The following is a 22,770-nucleotide window of genomic DNA, read 5'->3' as shown; positions in this document are numbered from 1 at the left end:
CCAATGCAGGCTACAAGTGGATGTTTCAACACGTTACGCAGGCATGGTCCACTGTTGTCACCATCAGGAAACCCACCCTGAGAAATGCCACGCAGCCCTCACTGGAGTGCATGTAGACAGAAAGTGGCTGCAAAGAGGCTGCAAGAGATCAGAAGCACTGGGTTGGAACACAAAAGCAAGAAATGTGAAAAGAGTATTTAATTAAAAAAAAAACAACTGTTTATTATACACTGAGCAAACTATTTGTCATCCAGGGAAGGTTTACAGGTTGAAAGTAGACATATGCCACGCATGATCTGCAGTCCTTGCAGGGATAGGGAGAGGCTCAGTGAGCCTGCAGGTGGCTGAACAGCCTTTCTGCTCTCTATTGTTCTCCCCAATAATGCCAGAACTGGGTCTCTGTCACTGATATTTATAACATTTGTATAAATACAACTTATAGCAGCAGTGAGACATGCAGTGCCCCATGCTGCTCACACCTCACTTTATCAGAGTTATTGGCTTAGGAATGAAGCAGCTGACTGCCAATCATATCATTGTTTTGCTGTAAGCTGATGAAGGCTGAAATCTGATTGGCTTGTATGGTAATGTTTGATGTACCTTTGACAGGTACACTTCCAAGTAAGAATGCAGAGAAAAAGTCACTCGGTAGGTCGGCAGCAGTAGAAGGAAGCGCAGAGCTCTTCTGGGAAGGACAGGACCACGTGGCCCCAGTAATAAAAGCCTCCTGTCTCCGAGAGTCCATTGAAGACCCATCTGGCATTCTCGCTGACGTCAGCCGGCAGAAAAACAACAAGAAAAGTCGCAGAGACACAAAACAGCTTTTGTAGCACCGGAGCTCAGCGTTCTCATTAGCGGAGGTAGGGCAGCCTGTCGGGGGGGGACTCCCATCCGTCGTCTGCTCCTGGACAGATTTTCACAGCACCCCCAGAAATGTCAGCAACATGCACCAAATGGATGATGTATACTGTGCTCTGCTCTATGAAGAATCACCATTTTTATTTTAATAAAATACTTGTTTTCACTATTTTTCTTTCTTTGTTACTTCTCTGGGCTGCTGATCTTCTGTGGCCTCTTTACAGGGACTTCCTGGCTACATACAGTCCAGCGGCTGCATCACACTTAACAGGGTGGGTTTCCAAAGGGCAACAACAGTGGATCATGCCTGTGTATTGTGTGTTGAGACAGCCACTTGTAGTCTTCATTGGAGGCAAAGTGTCAAGGTGACAATGCAGGAGTACAATTTGAAGACATAGCATAGGACAGAGCATTGCCCTAGTTAGGAAGTGCCTGAACAAGGAATTGTATTGGTAGGATCGCTAGGGATTATTTTGTATAAAAATGCTACAATCTTGTCTAAAGAACCAGCACCTTCCCCACCAATCCAATTGTTTCCTCCTGGAAAAGAAAAATAATAAAATTGCACCCATCCTGATTTTTGGCAGACTTGGGATTGGATGATGAAGCAAAGGAGGTGTGGCCACCTTGGAGCAAATCTGGCTGTCAGTGGTTGTATAGTCACTGACAAACTGCAGCCTCTGGTGACCCAAGGGAGCAATTGAATTGTCAGGAGAGGACCGCTGCTGAGATCTGACTGGCTACTGCACATTACTGATCTTTGTATGGCACAGCAAGCAGCTTCATTGGCAGATGATCATGGCAATTGATAAGTTAGCTGCAGCTCTAGTTGCTACAGGTTATTGAACCTGTTATTACTGTCATTCTCATCCTTGCTTCACCACTTGGCAGTTCACTGACCTAGAACATGGAGTTCAGATTTCTCTGACCGTATGCTCAGCCAATAAGTACCCAGTGAGCATTTACTGAGCTCTTTTTTATCAGTATTTTATCAGCATATTGAACTTTTTTTTTTTTAATTCCCAGCAGTGACATATAGAACAAAAGAGAGTCTTACCCTGTAGAATGTGCCCATCTTCTCAGCCAGCCACCATCCCTCCCCCATAGGTTTCCATTTACTCATCTGGCCATCACCCCTTCCCCGTGGAAGGTGTCCAACCTATCAACCAGTCACCACCCATCCCCTGCGGATGGTGTCTATCTTTCATCTAGCCATCTTCCCTCCCCTGCAGAAGGTTTCCATTTACTTAGTTGGCCAACACCCTTCCCCGCAGAAGGTGTCCATCCTATCAGCCGGCTGTCTTCCCTCCTCCGAAGAAGTTCATCCTATCAGCCAGCCGCCTACACTCTGCAATGGAATGGGGTCATCAGCCCGCCACCGTTCCTCCCCGCTGAAGGTGTCCATCTTCTCAGCTAGCTGACATTCCTGTATCACAGAGGGTGTCCATCCTATCAGCCGGTCACCATTCCTCCCCCACAGAGGGTGTTCATCTCAGCAGCTGGCCACCATCCTCCCCTGCAAAAGGTGTCCATCTCAGTAGCCAGCCACCATCCTCCCCTGCAAAAGGTATCCATCATCTCAAGCAGTTACCATCCCACCCCCACGAAAGGTGTCCATCTCAGCAGCCGGCCACCATCCTCCCCTGCAAAAGGTGTCCATCTTCTGAAGCAGTTACCATCCCACCCCCACAAAATGTGTCCATCTCAGCAGCCAGCCACCATCCTCCCCTGAAAAAGGTGTCCATCTTCTCAAGCAGTTACCATCCTACCCCCACAGAAGGTGACCATCCTATCAGCTGCCCACCATCCCCTGCAAACGGTGTCCATCTTCTCAGTCAGCCCCACAGAAGGTGTCCATTTCAGCAGCCAGCTGCCATCCCCTCCTGCAAAACGTGTCCATATTCTTATTCAGCCACCATCACCCCTGCACAGAAAGTGTTCATCCTATCAGCTGGGTGCAGATACATAGGAAATGCTCAGCAAATCTTTGGAAAACACAGGCTGCTAAACACTGATCAACTGTCTACTGGGCTGATTTCAAGAGACTAGTTTTATCTTTGCAGCAGTTTCTGACTAGAGAAAGAATTCCCAAATCTTTTTTATATAATACAGTATAGGAAATACGGAACAGCAAACATGTTACAATGAGAGTTATATGTAAGACAATCATTACATGAATGTTACATAGCAAAGCGTCATCTATACTAACTGAACACACCCGATCATTCTTTAATCCATTGATGTCCCTGGTTCCCATGTGACCACCACAGATAATAGCTGTCTTCCTCCTTTACTTGTACACACAGAATTGTTTGCTTCTGTTCATGATTAAACACATTATCATTATCATCCACCAGATTCCTCTACTAAATACACTTTATTACCAGAGCTCTTATCTGACCGGCCAATGTTTTCATATCTGCGCTATCCAGTGGGGTAGCTGTGCAGTGCTGACCACAGCCACAGGGGGGCGAAACATGTCAGGTGTGTTGAAAGAACAGAAATAAAAGTTTGAGAAATACAAGAAAGTATAGAATAAAGTACTGAGCAGAGTCACAGTCACTCCAAGACTTTCAGTGGTGTAAAACAACTCAACAGAATGACAAATTCACCTCAGCCCTGTACATGGCATGGCCATGAGGTGGCACCACTAATTACGGATGCAGCCTGCTCCCTATGAATCATGCAGTTGGGGTCTTCCCATCCTCTGTCCCTTCTGCAAGCAACCTGTGCACCTTCATATCAGCCCCTAGCACCTGAAACATGTTAGACTAGCAGATCTGTGATGACATTTTCCAGGGATATTAGGGAAATGATTTGGATGTCCAGCAGTTATACAGCCATTGGCTGAAATAAGTATAGGGAGCTTCTTTTGTACTTACCTGGAGTCCCCCTGTAATACGCTTGCCAGTGATTGAGTGGTGGGTGTGAAATGCAGCATTCAGGGACTGCAGCCATTATTCCAGGTCTCATCGGGTCACATTGCTGATTAAATTCAGTTGACGTCACTGACGCTGCAATCTGGGTCATTGGCGCTCATTATTGTAACTGTCCGCACTCCAGAATTTAACGCCCGCCAAAGCCCAATCACTGCTGGAAGCAGGGGCTCCTGTGAGCCAGAGCGCCGCCCTAATGTCCTGACACCTGAGGGGTTAATGTAATCCCACACAAATCCCCTTTTTCATCCGCACGATTCACAAGCAGCTTAGGGATCCATTACATACAATGTACTGAAGCAGCTCTGCGAAGGGAGGAACTCCAGAAACATTCATTAGAAATAGATTGATTCCATCAAGCCAATGTGATTATATGAAATCAGTCTTTATACTGGCTTGTCCCACACTACCTGAAATCAGGGATGGCTGTAGGCTGAGAGGTGGGAGAGAGGGGATGGTAAAAGTTACATAGGTGGACTCAGGGTGCGTGTGTGGAATGTCACTAATAGCCCAAAGAGAAGCCAGTGGGTGGGAGAAGGTCATTAAACAAACTGTTAATGTGGAATGTGTAACATACAGAGTACAGGGGTAAGACTTGTGTTATGTACAGACAGCAGGAGTCAGGGTTGAGTTTTGTACCATGTGCAGGGTTCAGGTTTGTATAACATAGAAAGCGCAGGAGTAGGGAGTGTGTAATGTACAGATTGCAGGGGTCAGGTGTGTGTTATGTATAGTATGCAGGGGTCTGGGTTGAAGCAGGAGTAGGGAGTGTATAACGTACAGACTGCAGGGGTCAGGTGTGTGTTATGTACTGAGTGCAGGGGTCAGGAGTGTGTTTTGTACAGCGCACAGGGGTCAGGGCTGTGTAACATACAGTGTGCTGGAGTCAGCAGTATGTTATGTACTGAGTATAGGGGTCAGGAGTGTGCATACTGATTGAAGCTGTCAAGAGTGTGGTATGTACTGAGTACAGGGGTCAGAAGTATGTTGTGTACAGAGTGCAGGGGTCAGGGCTGTGTAACAGAGTTCATGGGTAAGGAGTCTGTAATGTACAAATTGCAGAGTTCAGGAGTGTGTTATGTACTGAGCGCAAGGTTCAGGAGTATGTAACATACAGAGTGCAGGAGCAGGGAGTGTGTAACATACAGAGTGCAGGGGTCAGGAGTGTGTTATGTACAGAGTGCAGGAGCAGGGAGTGTGTAACATACAGAGTGCAGGGGTCAGGAGTGTGTTATGTACAGAGTGCAGGTATCAGGAGTGTGTAATATACATAGAGCAGGAATCCGGTGTATGTATACTCTAATGCACAGCACCCCAGATAATTCATTCTACCCCATGTATTTACAGCACAGCAGTACTCTCTATGAGACCTTTCAACAACATACATACATACACTCATATAAATACGCACACACACAAACACACACACACGCACATCCAAATACACAGACATTCACCCACATATACAGAACCCGTAGCGTCTTTAAAATCCATGGATTTCCTGTACCTGGCTGACCTAGGTGTCTGAATGACTTTCACTTTAAGTTAAACCTCCTGCAACTTAGCCACCAGTGTGAGATCATGTGGGGGTGGAACCCATGCTGCCAGGTGCAATGAGTGTTTACAGCACTGCATGAGTTTGGGAGGCACAGCATCCCAGGACTCGAGATACAGTCTTCCTTCTGTCATCTGACCTCTGTTTGATGGTTGGGGCAAATTCCATTGGCTGCTGAGGGGGAGACAGGAATTGCATTTGATGCCAGCCAGGGTATTTTTACAGTTTCTCTGGCATGTGATGAGGGCTCAGATTGCTCCCCCCTCCCATTAATTACCCCCCCACACACACACACACACACACACACACACACACACGAACACAGGTGTGTGTGTCCATCCTATCAGCCGGCTGTCTTCCCTCCTCCGAAGAAGTTCATCCTATCAGCCAGCCGCCTACACTCTGCAATGGAATGGGGTCATCAGCCCGCCACCGTTCCTCCCCGCTGAAGGTGTCCATCTTCTCAGCTAGCTGACATTCCTGTATCACAGAGGGTGTCCATCCTATCAGCCGGTCACCATTCCTCCCCCACAGAGGGTGTTCATCTCAGCAGCTGGCCACCATCCTCCCCTGCAAAAGGTGTCCATCTCAGTAGCCAGCCACCATCCTCCCCTGCAAAAGGTATCCATCATCTCAAGCAGTTACCATCCCACCCCCACGAAAGGTGTCCATCTCAGCAGCCGGCCACCATCCTCCCCTGCAAAAGGTGTCCATCTTCTGAAGCAGTTACCATCCCACCCCCACAAAATGTGTCCATCTCAGCAGCCAGCCACCATCCTCCCCTGAAAAAGGTGTCCATCTTCTCAAGCAGTTACCATCCTACCCCCACAGAAGGTGACCATCCTATCAGCTGCCCACCATCCCCTGCAAACGGTGTCCATCTTCTCAGTCAGCCCCACAGAAGGTGTCCATTTCAGCAGCCAGCTGCCATCCCCTCCTGCAAAACGTGTCCATATTCTTATTCAGCCACCATCACCCCTGCACAGAAAGTGTTCATCCTATCAGCTGGGTGCAGATACATAGGAAATGCTCAGCAAATCTTTGGAAAACACAGGCTGCTAAACACTGATCAACTGTCTACTGGGCTGATTTCAAGAGACTAGTTTTATCTTTGCAGCAGTTTCTGACTAGAGAAAGAATTCCCAAATCTTTTTTATATAATACAGTATAGGAAATACGGAACAGCAAACATGTTACAATGAGAGTTATATGTAAGACAATCATTACATGAATGTTACATAGCAAAGCGTCATCTATACTAACTGAACACACCCGATCATTCTTTAATCCATTGATGTCCCTGGTTCCCATGTGACCACCACAGATAATAGCTGTCTTCCTCCTTTACTTGTACACACAGAATTGTTTGCTTCTGTTCATGATTAAACACATTATCATTATCATCCACCAGATTCCTCTACTAAATACACTTTATTACCAGAGCTCTTATCTGACCGGCCAATGTTTTCATATCTGCGCTATCCAGTGGGGTAGCTGTGCAGTGCTGACCACAGCCACAGGGGGGCGAAACATGTCAGGTGTGTTGAAAGAACAGAAATAAAAGTTTGAGAAATACAAGAAAGTATAGAATAAAGTACTGAGCAGAGTCACAGTCACTCCAAGACTTTCAGTGGTGTAAAACAACTCAACAGAATGACAAATTCACCTCAGCCCTGTACATGGCATGGCCATGAGGTGGCACCACTAATTACGGATGCAGCCTGCTCCCTATGAATCATGCAGTTGGGGTCTTCCCATCCTCTGTCCCTTCTGCAAGCAACCTGTGCACCTTCATATCAGCCCCTAGCACCTGAAACATGTTAGACTAGCAGATCTGTGATGACATTTTCCAGGGATATTAGGGAAATGATTTGGATGTCCAGCAGTTATACAGCCATTGGCTGAAATAAGTATAGGGAGCTTCTTTTGTACTTACCTGGAGTCCCCCTGTAATACGCTTGCCAGTGATTGAGTGGTGGGTGTGAAATGCAGCATTCAGGGACTGCAGCCATTATTCCAGGTCTCATCGGGTCACATTGCTGATTAAATTCAGTTGACGTCACTGACGCTGCAATCTGGGTCATTGGCGCTCATTATTGTAACTGTCCGCACTCCAGAATTTAACGCCCGCCAAAGCCCAATCACTGCTGGAAGCAGGGGCTCCTGTGAGCCAGAGCGCCGCCCTAATGTCCTGACACCTGAGGGGTTAATGTAATCCCACACAAATCCCCTTTTTCATCCGCACGATTCACAAGCAGCTTAGGGATCCATTACATACAATGTACTGAAGCAGCTCTGCGAAGGGAGGAACTCCAGAAACATTCATTAGAAATAGATTGATTCCATCAAGCCAATGTGATTATATGAAATCAGTCTTTATACTGGCTTGTCCCACACTACCTGAAATCAGGGATGGCTGTAGGCTGAGAGGTGGGAGAGAGGGGATGGTAAAAGTTACATAGGTGGACTCAGGGTGCGTGTGTGGAATGTCACTAATAGCCCAAAGAGAAGCCAGTGGGTGGGAGAAGGTCATTAAACAAACTGTTAATGTGGAATGTGTAACATACAGAGTACAGGGGTAAGACTTGTGTTATGTACAGACAGCAGGAGTCAGGGTTGAGTTTTGTACCATGTGCAGGGTTCAGGTTTGTATAACATAGAAAGCGCAGGAGTAGGGAGTGTGTAATGTACAGATTGCAGGGGTCAGGTGTGTGTTATGTATAGTATGCAGGGGTCTGGGTTGAAGCAGGAGTAGGGAGTGTATAACGTACAGACTGCAGGGGTCAGGTGTGTGTTATGTACTGAGTGCAGGGGTCAGGAGTGTGTTTTGTACAGCGCACAGGGGTCAGGGCTGTGTAACATACAGTGTGCTGGAGTCAGCAGTATGTTATGTACTGAGTATAGGGGTCAGGAGTGTGCATACTGATTGAAGCTGTCAAGAGTGTGGTATGTACTGAGTACAGGGGTCAGAAGTATGTTGTGTACAGAGTGCAGGGGTCAGGGCTGTGTAACAGAGTTCATGGGTAAGGAGTCTGTAATGTACAAATTGCAGAGTTCAGGAGTGTGTTATGTACTGAGCGCAAGGTTCAGGAGTATGTAACATACAGAGTGCAGGAGCAGGGAGTGTGTAACATACAGAGTGCAGGGGTCAGGAGTGTGTTATGTACAGAGTGCAGGAGCAGGGAGTGTGTAACATACAGAGTGCAGGGGTCAGGAGTGTGTTATGTACAGAGTGCAGGTATCAGGAGTGTGTAATATACATAGAGCAGGAATCCGGTGTATGTATACTCTAATGCACAGCACCCCAGATAATTCATTCTACCCCATGTATTTACAGCACAGCAGTACTCTCTATGAGACCTTTCAACAACATACATACATACACTCATATAAATACGCACACACACAAACACACACACACGCACATCCAAATACACAGACATTCACCCACATATACAGAACCCGTAGCGTCTTTAAAATCCATGGATTTCCTGTACCTGGCTGACCTAGGTGTCTGAATGACTTTCACTTTAAGTTAAACCTCCTGCAACTTAGCCACCAGTGTGAGATCATGTGGGGGTGGAACCCATGCTGCCAGGTGCAATGAGTGTTTACAGCACTGCATGAGTTTGGGAGGCACAGCATCCCAGGACTCGAGATACAGTCTTCCTTCTGTCATCTGACCTCTGTTTGATGGTTGGGGCAAATTCCATTGGCTGCTGAGGGGGAGACAGGAATTGCATTTGATGCCAGCCAGGGTATTTTTACAGTTTCTCTGGCATGTGATGAGGGCTCAGATTGCTCCCCCCTCCCATTAATTACCCCCCCACACACACACACACACACACACACACACACACACGAACACACTGTGCCGGCGCAGTTGCTTGTGATCTGAGGGTCAGGAGCCTGTGAAATGTGCAGTCATACCACAGCTCTGTTTTATGTTGTCAGAGATTTTCCAGCATCCTGGCAAAGTTCTACAATAGACACTACAGAGTTTTGTTCACCTATTGCTGGCCCATGGATGAACCATGTGCTGACACTGGGGCAGATTAACAAAAAAAACCCCAGGAGATAGATCAGAATTATTTTTAAAATTTTGGCAAAAATTTTGCGCTGATTTTCCTTCCTTTGGTTTTCACAAATCAGCCATATTGTGATATTATTTCTGCTTGATGTAAACAGAAGCCGATTAACCAATTAGAATATTTTAGGAAGGAAAACACAACACGCAGAGACCCCCACAGGAGGACATACAAACTACAAGCAGCCCCATAGGGAGGAAAGGGCCCCAGACATGCATAGGGGTATTGTCAGGCAGTGCCAGTGTTTTCCAGGCATTCAGCTAGTGTTTCTGGATAGTCCAGAAAGGTGTCTAGAGATAATCACAAACCTCCAAAAGCAGATCTTCTGAGGAGAACACAGATCTCTTATCAAGGATCGCATAGACATTAGCATTTTCAGACATTTTATGAGATATGGGTGGGAAAAACCTGAAAAGTTGGATTGAAAACCTATGAAGTGGTAGAAACAATGTATTTTCTCCTATATAAAAAAGGACTCTGGTAGTGTGATTACATGGTGGTAGATATGAAAATGCTGCATGTAGAACTAGAGTAAGGCTGCACTGCAATGACTAAAGTGGACCACACTACCAGAGGATTAAAGCAAGAAACTCCTGTTGCAGTGAAGTTCTACTTGAATCCTCTAGCAGTGCAATCCTACCTGAGTCCTCTGATAGTGCAATCCTATTTGAATCCTCTGGTAGTGCGGTCATACTTTATTCGTCAGATAGTACAGTCCTACTTTAATCCTCTGATAGTGCAGTTCTGCTTTAAACTAGTAGTATGGTCCTACTTTAATCCTCTGGAAGTGTGGCCCTACTTTAATCCTCTGGCTGTGTGGTTCCACGTTAATCCGCATTAATCTGATAGTGCTGTCCTACTTTCATTTCCTGGTAGAGTGGTGCTACTTTAAATCTCTGGTAGACTGGTACTACTTTAATCCTCTGGTAGTGTGGCCCTCTTTAATTCGTGCAGTGCAGTCTTACTCTAGTTTGGTCCTACTTGAATTCTGTTGAAGTGTAGTCCTACTTGAATCCTTTAGTAGTGCAATCCTACTTGAGTCCTCTTATAGTGCAGTCCTATTTGAATCCTCTGGTAGTGTGGTCCTACTTTAAACCTCAAGTAGTGCGGTCATACTTTATTCGTCAGATAGTACAGTCCTACTTTGATCCTCTGATAGTGCAGTTCTGCTTTAAACTAGTAGTATGGTCCAACTTCAATCCTTTGGTAGTGTGGTCCTACTTTAATCCTCTGGCAGTGCAATCCTACTTGAGTCCTCTGAACTGCACTACCAGAGGATCAAAGTAGGACTGCACTACTGAGGTCTAAAGTAGGACCACCCTACCAGAAGAGTTAAGTAGGACTACACTAGAAGACTAATGCAGGATTGCATTACTAGAGGATTCAAGTAGGACAACTAGAGTAAGACTGCACTGCAAGGATGAAAGCAGGCTACACTACCAGAGGATTAAAGTAGAACCACACTACCAAAGGATTAAAGTAGGCCCAAAGGACTAAAGTAGGAAAGCACCACCAGAGGATTACCGTGGAACCACACTACCAGAGGATTAAAGTAGGAATGCACTACTAGAGGATTCAAGTAGGATTGCACTTCAACAGGATGGAAGTAGGACCCCACTACCAAGAGAATTAGTCAGACTAAACCACTAAAGGATAAAAGTAGGACTGAACTATCAGTGGAACTACAAGCAAAGCTTTTTTTTTCATTTTGGAAAGTGTAAGGGAGTGTTAAATCCCCTATCATTTTTGTTTTCTGCTGTTTGGAGATTTCTCTTCAATTCTTGTCTCATGGCTAAACCAAAAGTGAGAGGAAATCCCTTCATAATGAGGCGATACCTGGTTGTCACCAAAACTAGTGTCTTTCACTTCTACTCTTGTTGATAAGTTTAAACAGGACAAATAAAGGATGAATCTTCCTAATGGGGGCACATACAGTTAAAAAAACCTGACAGATGCTCTAATCTTTCTCCACTCTATACAAACCTAAAAAGAGTTTGCCTTAAGTTATAGTTTAAGTCGTACAACACTACCAGAGGACTCAGATAAGACCTCACTTTAAGAGGATTAAGGTAGGAGTGCACCTACAGGGAATTTAAGTAGGACTATATGACCAGTTGATTAAACAAGGATCCCACTAGCAGCAGATTCAAGTACCAGTAGATACAGAGGATTCAAATAGAACCACACTACTAGAGGACTGAAGTAGGAAGGCACTACCAGAGGTCTGAAGCACGACCGCACTACCAGAGGTCTGAAGTACGACCCTACTACCAGAGAACTGAAGTAGGACCGCACTACCAGAGGACTGAAGTAGAACCCTACTACCAGAGGACTGAAGTAGAACCCTACTACCAGAGCACTAAAGCATGACCAAATTACCAGAGGCTTGAAGTAGGACCAAATTACCAGAAGATTCAAATAGGACTGCACTACCAGAGGATTGAAGTAGGACCATACTACCAGAGGATTGAAGTAGTACCATAGAACCAGAGGACTGAAGAGGAATGAAGTAGGACTACGCTAACAGAGGATTCAAGCAGGGCCTAACTTCAAGAGAATTAAGGTAGGACTGCACTACCAGAGTATTAATGTAGGACTATACTACCAGAGAAACAAAGACTGAACTGTCAGAAGATTAAACTAAGACTGCACTATCAGAGACCCCATCATAATGCTATATGGCTTCCACATATATTTAAAGCATGCAAGACCTCAGTATTAATCATTATTTTACAAGTCAGAGGTAAATGTAGTTACTTTTCCTAGTAGACAATAAATAGGAGGGATAGAATTTCATTTCTGAAACCAGATGAAATACTGAGTGATAACGATATTTGGGGCTATGTGAGGTACTGCCAGAAATATATTCATCAAATTGAAAAGGTCCTGAAATAAAATGTCATCAGATATAAAATGCCCCCGCGGGTTATTTAGATACCATTGACACAGTAGTTACATTTAAACATATTTATAGTAAATATAAACCCAATCAGCAAAACTTTTTAGAAAAGCTTCAAAGCTCTTTCCAATCTTTATAAAGCTGCTCCTTTCATTAAAATAATCCCTGGTGATCCCGCCCTGAAGGTACTTGTCCCTGTCTCCCAACTGTGCTTACTGCGTTGTCACTCAGATGCAGCACACATTACATAGGCATTGTCCCCTGCTGTCACTGTCAGGAAACCCACCCTGAGAAATGCACACATGACCATCGCTGGAGCTCATGTAGAAAGGCAATTGTTTATGACACTGTACATAGAACAAATTAAACGTCATCCATAACGTTTACATCTACTTTAGTTTTTTTTTATTTTCATGTGTATTTTAAATCATTTTAAAGAATTTCAAACATAACTGCTCAATGACATAATAATAATTTGGCAGCTCTGTGATGCCATACCTGGGGGTAAAAATTCCAGCTCTATATACACAAAACTTATTTCACACGATTCTGAGGGCAGCAGTCTGATAACTAATCAATATTGTTACACAATCGTCCATTTATTATTTTATGACCTGCCCGGAGTAAAACCTTATCAAGGGAAATCATAGTGTAAACATTATCCTGGGTTTTGTCCTAGATGCAAACCTATAAAACACTATATATAAAATGTATAATATATTATGTAATATATGTAAAAATGTTGTCCCGGGTGCATACTGAGTAAAAAGCTCGCCCTGCACCATGTTTACTTTTATACTTGGGGGAGTGTTGATGTTGCAGAGCAATACAAAAAACAATCTCATTGGAGATGTCAACTGACATGATGATATTGGCAGGAAAATATCTCTGGTAAATCCCTCTGAGCCCAAATGGTCTACCTGATCAACAAATGGGAAAGTCTCCCTCCTCCGCTTCAGGTGGCGTGCGGTCCTCCAGCTCATCCTGAACGGTGTACGTGTACGATTCAGCCCTCTGGACTCATGGATTTAGACGAAGACGTCTTCCAGGTTGGCAGCACTTTTCCTTGCTGCCGGCTTCCAGATTTAATGAGGAGCAGAAGGACTTCAAACAGAGCGCAAGGTACCGACGCCAGCGAATCTCCGGTGATTCAGCCGCAGCATTGAAGTAGGTGGACAGCACAGGAAGTATTTAATCTTAAAATAACGGTTGCTTAGGAACGAAAGGGTAAAGTGCACTACCTCCGTCCTGAAGAGCAGCAGACGGCCTCTTCTCCCTCTCAATTATATTAAATGGATCATGGGCCACAATGAGCGATTGTTTCACCCTTTGCAGACGGTGGATGACCGAACGTTGCTTCTCCCCGGCTGCTCCTCTGAGTTCATTCTGCGCCCCTTCGAGAGCATTGGCTGCCGATACCTGGCAACAGCTGATAATTTAATACGGAGGTAATTAAAAGTTTATGATATGGAAATTCAGGAAGGCAAAGATTTCAGCTCCCAGAATCGGTTTCCGATGACAGAAAGAAAAGATTTTTTATTATTAAAGCATATCTAATGGCATCCAGGAATTTGTCATTTAACGGCGGGAGTACAGTGTGTACAGATCAATGGACAACCGGGCATTGTGATTGATGTGGATCACTTCATTGGTTGCTGTGGTTTACACTGGATGTACTTCTGAGGGTTTTAAAGTATAACTAAAGGCAAAACCTTTCTTTTCTTTAGTTTTGGATAGAGTGGAGAAGGATTAGAATGCTTTTCGGTTTTTATTGCTGTCTGTGTCCCCATTAAGAAGATTCACCCTCTCTATTTGTCCTATTTACCATGATCACTGAGAGTGAAAGAAAACCCCAAATTTTGGGTTGTCCCCAGAGAAGTAATAGAAGGAAAATCTTCATTGAGGGCACTAGTTTTGGTGGCCTGGGGGTCCCAAAGGCATTACCTTAATTTACAGGGATGTCCTCTCACTTCTTGTTTGACTATTGTACAGGAAGATGACACAGATGGTGGACACAGAGGTGAAAAAAAATTTGACAGGGGTTGTAGCCTCCATTGTTCTATCCAAATGCAAAAAAAAAATCCAAATCCAATAAAAAAGTTTTGCTTATAGTTCTACTTTAAACTTTACTTTACAATACAGGAAGTATGTGTTTGTGTTTTGTTTAACCACTTGCCTACCGGGCACTTATACCCCCTTCTTTACCAGGCCAATTTTCAGCTTTCAGTGCTCTCGCAATTTGATTGACAATTGCACGGTCATGCAACATTGTACCCATATGAAATTTTTATCATTTTTTTCTCACAAATAGAGCTTTCTTTTGGTAGTATTTAATCGCCACTGGGTGCTTTACTTTTTGTACTATAAACAAAAAAATTGCAAAAAATTTGAAAAAAAAAACATTTTCTTTGTTTCTATTATAAAATTTTTCAAACAGGTAATTTTTCTCCTTAACTGATCTGCGTTGATGAGGCGGCACTGATAGGCAATACTGATGGGCACTGATAGGCAGCACTGAAGGGCACTGATAGGCGGCACTGATAGGCAGCACTAATGAGGTGGCACGGATAGGCGGCACTGATAGGCGGCACTGATAAGCAGCACTGATGATGGGTACTGATAGACAGCACTGATAGGTGGCACTGACTGGCATCACTGCTGGGCACTGACTGGCGGCACTGCTAGGCGTTGACTGGCACAACTGCTAGGCACTGACTGGCACAACCGCTGGGCACTGACTGGCAGCACTGCATTGATGGGCACTGGTGGGTGGCACAGGTGGGTGGCACTGGTGGGTGGCACAGGTGGGTGGCACTGGTGGGCACAGGTGGGTGGGCACAGGTGGGTGGCACTGCTGTGCACAGGTAGGTGGCACTGATGGGCACAGGTGGGTGCACTGCTGGGCACAGGTGGCCGGAACTGGTGGGTGGCACTGCTGGGCACTGATCATCAGGGCACTGATGATCAGTGCCCTGATGATCGGTACCGATCCCTGCTCTGACAACTGCCGGTTCTTGGCAGTACTTTCCTCGTGCTCTGACAGCGTGAGGAAAGTGCAGCCGAGAACTGGCAATTGCATTTTCCGGTGATCAGCGTGTCATTGGACTTGGTAGTAAATTGCACTTTGACTAAAAGTTTCCCCTGGCAAGGTAATATCATAATGTGCTAGTATGATTTGCATACTAGCATATTATGAAGGACTTACCTTAAATTGAAGCCCTCCAGTGGCGCGCTGCCACCACTCCAGAGGCTTCCATATTCACCCAGTCTTCTGGGTTCGCAAGCTCCGGCCACCTGACTGGCCGAGCTGTGATGACGTCACTCACGCGAATGTGTGTGGGAGTTCTGGGCCACAGCACAGTGCTCTGAAGGTAAAAGCTTACCTGTAGGTAATAATAAAAATCCAGAGTTTACTACCACTTTAAAGTTATTTTAAAGGTAGAAAGTCTATTATGTATTCTATGCATGAAGGTAAAAAAACCTTCTGTGTGCAAATCCCCCATCCCCAGCCTCCCCTTATACTTACCTGATCTCAATCCAGTGCTGTGCACTAGGGCAGAAGCTCTCTCTGCTCTCATCCTCATCATTGGTTTAGAGACAGATGAAGGATCCATTGGTTCTCACTGCTGTCAATCAGAGCTGTTGTGGAGGGAGCGGGGGTGGGGGCCATGCCTGTGTGTGTCAACAAGGAGCCAGCACAGGAGCGAGACTGCACCAGTGCACTTATAGCAAGTGGCTTGCTATGGGGTCACTCGGCGGGGAGGAGAAGCCAGGAGCACCAATTGGGAACCTGAGAAGAAGAGGATTGGGGCTGCTCTGTGCAAAACCATTGCACAGAGCAGTTGAGTATAACATGTTTGTTATTTTCTAAAAAAAAATAGAATGTGATCCTTTACAAACACTTTAACCAGTTGTAGATACTGGGTGTGCTACACCCAGTATCTACAAATAACTTCATTGGAATACACAGGGTGTATGTAGTATGTCCTGCCCTTTATCCCCCCTTGCACTTATTATTTTATTATTTATTTCAGGTACTTGTATAGCGCCGTCAATTTACGCAGCGCTTTACATATATATTGTACATTCACATCAGTCACGTGACAGCAATTCCAGACTGTAAATATAGTTGTTGTATAATTTCAGCATATATTAAGATCGTTGCACACAGTACTGATGTATGAACACTGGATCTTTCTGGCAGAAAGTTTCTTCCAAAAAAAAATGTAAGTCTAGTGTGTACGTGTTTACATGCGTATGTGTGCATAAAAAATTCTTCTAGCTCTCAGAATGCCAAATATTCAAATGACATAATCTACTATTCAAGGGGGAGAGGTGTGATTTATGCATGTAAAATACTGACCAGTAACACAGACTTTTATATTTATTTTCAGATCGCTAGATTGAAAACACAGCTGGCCATAGGAGTGAATGGGTGTGTACAGATATACTTGGGTTACACTCACATGTGCTTATGACGTATTCTATGAATGCAGAAATTGAGTGCTGGGGAAATACGTCATACATGTGTGCACATGACAACTGAAATACAGCCAGTGTACAGTCATTTATGCCACAGCAGATTTGCACCTCAAACCGCCCATGTGAATGAAGCCAGAGAGAAATAAAAAGTAACACTGTTACTTGTGTATTCATTCTGTTTCATTCACCTGCAGATCAAAGGGATGAGTTTCAATCTGCATATGATGTCAGTTAAAGCAACCTTATTAGAAAAACAAAAAAAAATTAAAAAAAATGTTCTATTTAGCACCTTATTAACCCATAGATTTCCCCAATCACCCTAACTAACTCCTTCTTTTCCATCGCCCTTTTACTATTTTCCTGACAATTATTTAATAGTTCTATTTTTCTAACCATTATATTTAAACTTGTTTCCATTTTGTTTGCCAATTTTTAAAAAAATGTGAAACTGAAAAAAACTTAACAATTCTTTGTACCAGAGTCATATTTTATAGTATCATTTTAAACAGGACAATTTATAGAATAAAATATATTCTTTTTATCTACAGTAACACTATTTTTTTTAATCTAACATTGGTCAAAGTAGAAAAAATAGTTTTTTTGTTGAACAGATGGGTTGGATTTGCCCAGAACAGCTCCTCCCCTTATAATTTTGGTTGCAGATAGAAGGGAGGCAGTATTTATTCTGGCAGTAGATTTGAATACATAGTTTTTAGGTTATGATAAGAAGATGTACAGCGATTTACAGTTTTCTGTCATTTTTCCAAATGCCACTTTAAAATAATTTGAAAAAAATATTCCTCCAAAAATGTCATGTACGAGGTGAGTACTGAGATGTACTGTATATATTTATATAGCAGAGGGCTAAATCCCACATTCAAACTTTACAATGGGGTTGTTTTTCTTCTTTGCTGTAAATCACAACACTCAGAGGATTCATTATGGGTACTTTTTATCTAATTCAGCTTTCACACCTGTACACCTACTATGGAATCAGAGCAGTTTTTACATTTTGGATATGGGCCTGTTTATTCAGCAGTAACCTACCTAAGATAGATAAGATAAGTAAAACATATATGATTTTTTTGAGACAGAAAAGATTCTTTTGGGGATTTTGTCTTTTGTCTTGTAAAAATTATTCTATTTATTGTACACAAGGTATATGCAAAAACTGTAACAAAATTAAAAAATATATACTTAAACCTGAAGAAAAAGAGGACCTATTATCAGATACAGCTAGGTCCAAATATATTTGGACACAGGCACAATTTTCATACTTTGGCTCTGTATGCCACCAAAATAAGTTAAAATTAAACAATCCAAATGAATTTGAAGTGTAGAGTTTCAGCTTTAAGTCAAGGGGTTGAACATAAATATCAAGTACAAATTTTAGGAACTCAACCATTTTTATATACAGTCCCTCCATTTTCAGGGGCTCAAATGTAATTGGACAAATGAATATAATCAGAAATAAAATGTTAATTTGTAATATTTTGTTGAGAATCCTTTACTGGCAATGACTGTCTGAAGTCTGGAACCCATGGACATTACCAAAGACTGGGTTTCCTCCTTTCTGATGCTTTGCCAGGCCTTAACTACAGCAGTCTTTAGTTGTTCTTTGTTTGTGGGTTTTTCTGCCATTAGTTTTGCCTTCAGCAAGTGAAATGCATGCTCAATTAGGTTGAGATCAGGTGATTGACTCGACCATTGCAGAATATTCCACTTCTTTTCCTTCAGAAGCTCCTGGGTTGCTTTTGCAGAGTGTTTTGGATCATTGTCCATCTGTACTGTGAAGCGCCGTCCAATCAACTTTGCTGCATTTGGCAAAATCTGGGCTGACAGTATATCTGTAAACACTGCAGAATTCATCCGGCTGCTTCTGTCTTCTGTCACATCATCAAAAAACAGCAATGACCCAGTGCCACTGGAAGCCATGCATGCCCATGACATCACACTGCCTCCACCATGTTTTACAGATGACATTGTGTGCTTTGGATCATGAGCTGTTCCAAGCTTTCTCCACACTTTTTTCTTCCCGTCATTCTGGTACAGATTAATCTTAGTTTCATCCGTCCAAAGAATGCTTTTCCAGAACTGGTCTGGCTTTTTTAGATATTTTTTTGGCAAAGTCTAATCTGGCTTTGCTATTCTTCAGGCTTATGAATGGTTTGCACCTTGTGGTGAACCCTCTGTATTTGCTCTTGTGAAGTCTTCTCTTGATTGAAGACTTTGACAATGATACACCCACCTCCTGGAGAGTGTCCTTCACTTGTCTGGATGATGTGAATGGGTTTTTCTTTACCATAGAGAGGATCCTGAGATCATCCCCCACTGTTGTTTTCCATGGACGTCCATGCCTTTTTTTTTGTCCTTGCCTTTTTATGTTGCTGAGCTCACCAGTGCGTTCTTCTTTCCTCAGAATATATCAAACTGTTGATCTGGCCACTCCTAATGTTGCTGCTATCTCTCTGATGGATTTGTTTCATTTTCTAAGCCTTACAATAGCCTGTATCACTTGCATGGCCAGCTCCTTTGAAAGAATGATGTAGGTTCACAGAAATAGATTCCAAATGCAAATGCCGCACTTAGAATCAACTCCAGACCTTTTACCTGCTTAATTGGCGAATAAATAACAAAGGAGTAGCCCACACCAGGCCATGAAACAGCTTTTGATTCAATTGTCCACTACTTTTAAGAGCTGTAATTCCTAAACCCTTCATCCAATTTGGATGTACATACCCTCAAATTAAAAACCTGAGAGTGTGCACTTACAGTCCATATTCATTATATAACTATAGCTTGAATATGTTTTGGTAAATACCTGAAAAAATCTAAAATTGTGCCTGTGTCCAAGTATACAGTCATGGCCGAAATTGTTGGCACCCTTGATATTTCTCCAGGAAATCATGTATTTCTCACGAAACGTATTGCATTAACACATGTTTTGCTATACACATGTTTATTCCCTTTGTGTGTATTGGGACAAAACAAAAAAAGGGAGGAAAGAAAGCAAATTCGACATAATGTCACACAAACCTCCAAAAATGGGCTGGACAAAAGTATTGGCACCCTTTCACAACTGCGGATAAATAAGAATGTTACAAGCATGTGATGCTCCTGTAAACTCACCTGGGGCAAGTAACAGGTGTGGGCAATATAGAAATCACACCTGAAAGCAGATAAAAAGGAGAGACGTTCACTTAACCTTTGCATTGTGTGTCTGTCTGTGCCACACTAAGCATGGACAACAGAAAGAGGAGACGAGAACTGTCTGAGGACCTGAGAACCAAAATTGTGGCAAAATATCAACAATCTCAAGGTTACAAGTCCATCTCCAGAGAACTAGATTTGCCTTTGTCCACAGTGCGCAACATTATCAAGAAGTTTGCAACCCATGGCACTGTAGCTAATCTCCCTGGTCGTGGACGGATGAGGAAAATTGATGAAAGATTGCAACGCAGAATAGTCCGGATGGTGGATAAGCAGCCCCAAACATGTTCCAAAGACATTCAAGCTGTCCTGCAGGCTCAGGGAGCATCAGTGTCAGCGCGAACTATCCGTCGACATTTAAATGAAATGAAACGCTATGGCAGGAGACCCAGGAGGACCCCACTGCTGACACAGAGACATAAAAAAGCAAGACTACAGTTTGCCAAAATGTACTTGAGTAAGCCAAAAGCCTTCTGGGAAAACGTCTTGTGGACAGATGAGACCAAGATAGAGCTTTTCGGTAAAGCACATCATTCTACTGTTTACCGAAAACGGAATGAGGCCTACAAAGAACAAAACACAGTACCTACGGTAAAATATGGTGGAGGTTCAATGATGTTTTGGGGTTGTTTTGCTGCCTCTGGCACTGGGTGCCTTGACTGTGTGCAAGGCATCATGAAATCTGAGGATTACCAAAGGATTTTGGGTCGCACTGTAGGGCCCAGTGTCAGAAAGCTGGGTTTGCGTCCAAGATCCTGGGTCTTCCAGCAGGACAATGACCCCAAACATACGTCAAAAAGCACTCAGAAATGGATGGCAAAGAAGCGCTGGAGAGTTCTGAAGTGGCCAGCAATGAGCCCAGATCTAAATCCCATTGAACACCTGTGGAGAGATCTTAAAATTGCTGTTGGGAAAAGGTGTCCTTCCAATAAGAGAGACCTGGAGCTGTTTGCAAAGGAAGAGTGGTCCAAAATTCCGGGTGAGAGGTGTCAGAAGCTTATTGATGGTTATAGGAAGCGACTGATTTCAGTTATGTTTTCCAAAGGGTGTGCAACCAAATATTAAGTTAAGGGTGCCAATACTTTTGTCCAGCCCATTTTTGGGGTTTTGTGTGACATTATGTCATATTTGCTTTTCTGCCTCTGTTTTATATTTGTTCCAATACATACAAAGGGAATAAACATGTGTATAGCAAAACATGTGTTAATGCAATACCTTTTTTGTGTGAAATACTTGATTTTCAGGAAAAATATCAAGGGTGCCAACAATTTCGGCCATGACTGTATATGGACCTAATTGTATACTTTTCTTGCTCAGTAATGCTTCAATCAGCTTCTAACTTTAGCTTGTTCGATTTAACTTTGACAATAAAAGCTGGAACCTGATAGTTTTCTATGCACAGCTGCACCAGATTTTAAAATCTCCAGTTATAGTAAATAACCCTCATTATCTTTATCTGCTTTACTTTCCTGAAGGACGATGCCAGCTTTGTTCAGCCATTATCTGGGGCCATCACCTACTTCATGGTCTGAGATGCTGGCTCAGAGATGGCACAGTTGTGTAAATGTTAGAGCATATCAAGTTCTTGCCTGTGTTCACAAATGTCTGACATGGGCCAGCCTCTGCTGCTTAATCTCACCTTGTGATTGCAACAAAGTTGTTGTAGTCTAATCATTGGAGAGGTGACTTAAGAAATGCTTCCTCTGGCCTGCAGCAGACTGATGACATCATCTCACCCTAGTCAGTAGACTGCAGTTGAAGGATGGCTTTTTAATGATGAAAGGTGGAGCTTTTCTGAAAAATTATAGTGTTGCTGTATATTGTGACATGTCAAAGTGTACAGTATTCATGTAGAGTTGGAAAGTTACTGACAGGTCTATATAAGGGGGAAGATGGCGGGTTTCTGCTTGGACATTATCTTTTCCTCTGCTCCTACAGCATGGATGTTCTCAGCACCTATAACAACCACAACTAAAGCTAATTTCCCTGTAATAGACGTAGCACCGCAAACAGGTGATAGGCTTATCATGAAGAAATTGTGTTTTCAGATCTGTGAAATATACCTGGCGCACTGCGAGTTCTTGGACAAAATAGGCGAGAGTGAATTTTGCTGCCGATGTTACAGAAATAGTTGCAATTTGTGCTTCTTCACGTCACCTTTTCCATCTCCGTTCCGGTAATCAGCGCAGGAAGAAACATGTTTTTCTCACCGCGGTTTCTAAAGCAAAGTTCATTTCTCTCAATTGACGTTATTTCATGTCTAACAAGTCATTCGGCGGCACGTGAGGCTCATTTCAGCCTAGAGATTCTGACACATCGATGGATCCGCTCTAACCGCACTGTGGCGGCACTAATCCATCCCGCGCGGCTGAGCCGGCCAGGTAAGTCAATTAGGTGACGTCAGAGGTCTCCGCGGAGAAGACATTAGCATTTATAAACTGTTCCGTTTAAATGATTTTATAATTGAATTTAGCGGGCAGATCCGAGTCATTATACTCCGCCTGGATGAAAGAAGAAACTAATTCTTAAAGGGACGTGGATAGAAATACTGTGCTGCACTGTGGAGACACAGAGGGAACAAAATATTACAAAAAAGCAATCTATAGGTATTCCTCCACATTTTCATTAAAGTGGAATGCCAGCCAAACAGATAAATATGTTCAATCTACTGTATATGTGGCCAGTCTTTTTGTGATTTATGCCAGACAGCACAGCCACAGGGGTGACACTTTCTCTGTAAAA

The 22,770-nt window shown here is 43.5% G+C and overlaps 1 protein-coding gene across 5 annotated transcripts in view; it reads right to left on the bottom strand.

The window, feature by feature from the left end:
- Positions 1 to 22,770, bottom strand: part of PDE3A (phosphodiesterase 3A) — a 294,071-nt gene that overhangs the window by 91,103 nt on the left and 180,198 nt on the right. Inside the window, exon 1 of one of the 5 annotated variants that reach the window (XM_089689116.1) lies at positions 13,257 to 13,603. The exons of the other annotated variants lie outside the window; for them this stretch is intronic. Within the exon in view, the coding sequence (XP_089545242.1) occupies positions 13,257 to 13,319 (63 nt within the window). The 5' untranslated portion in view covers positions 13,320 to 13,603. Of the gene's footprint in view, positions 1 to 13,256; positions 13,604 to 22,770 lie in introns of those variants that run through there. 5 annotated transcript variants of the gene reach the window in all.

This window comes from Staurois parvus, unplaced genomic scaffold (assembly GCF_062004578.1).
Source record: "Staurois parvus isolate SC_StPar_1 unplaced genomic scaffold, SC_StPar_1.0 ptg000469l, whole genome shotgun sequence".
NCBI classification, from domain to species: Eukaryota; Metazoa; Chordata; class Amphibia; order Anura; family Ranidae; genus Staurois; species Staurois parvus.
The sequence above is the reverse complement of the archived record's forward strand: the minus strand, read 5'-3'. Positions and strand labels throughout refer to the sequence as shown.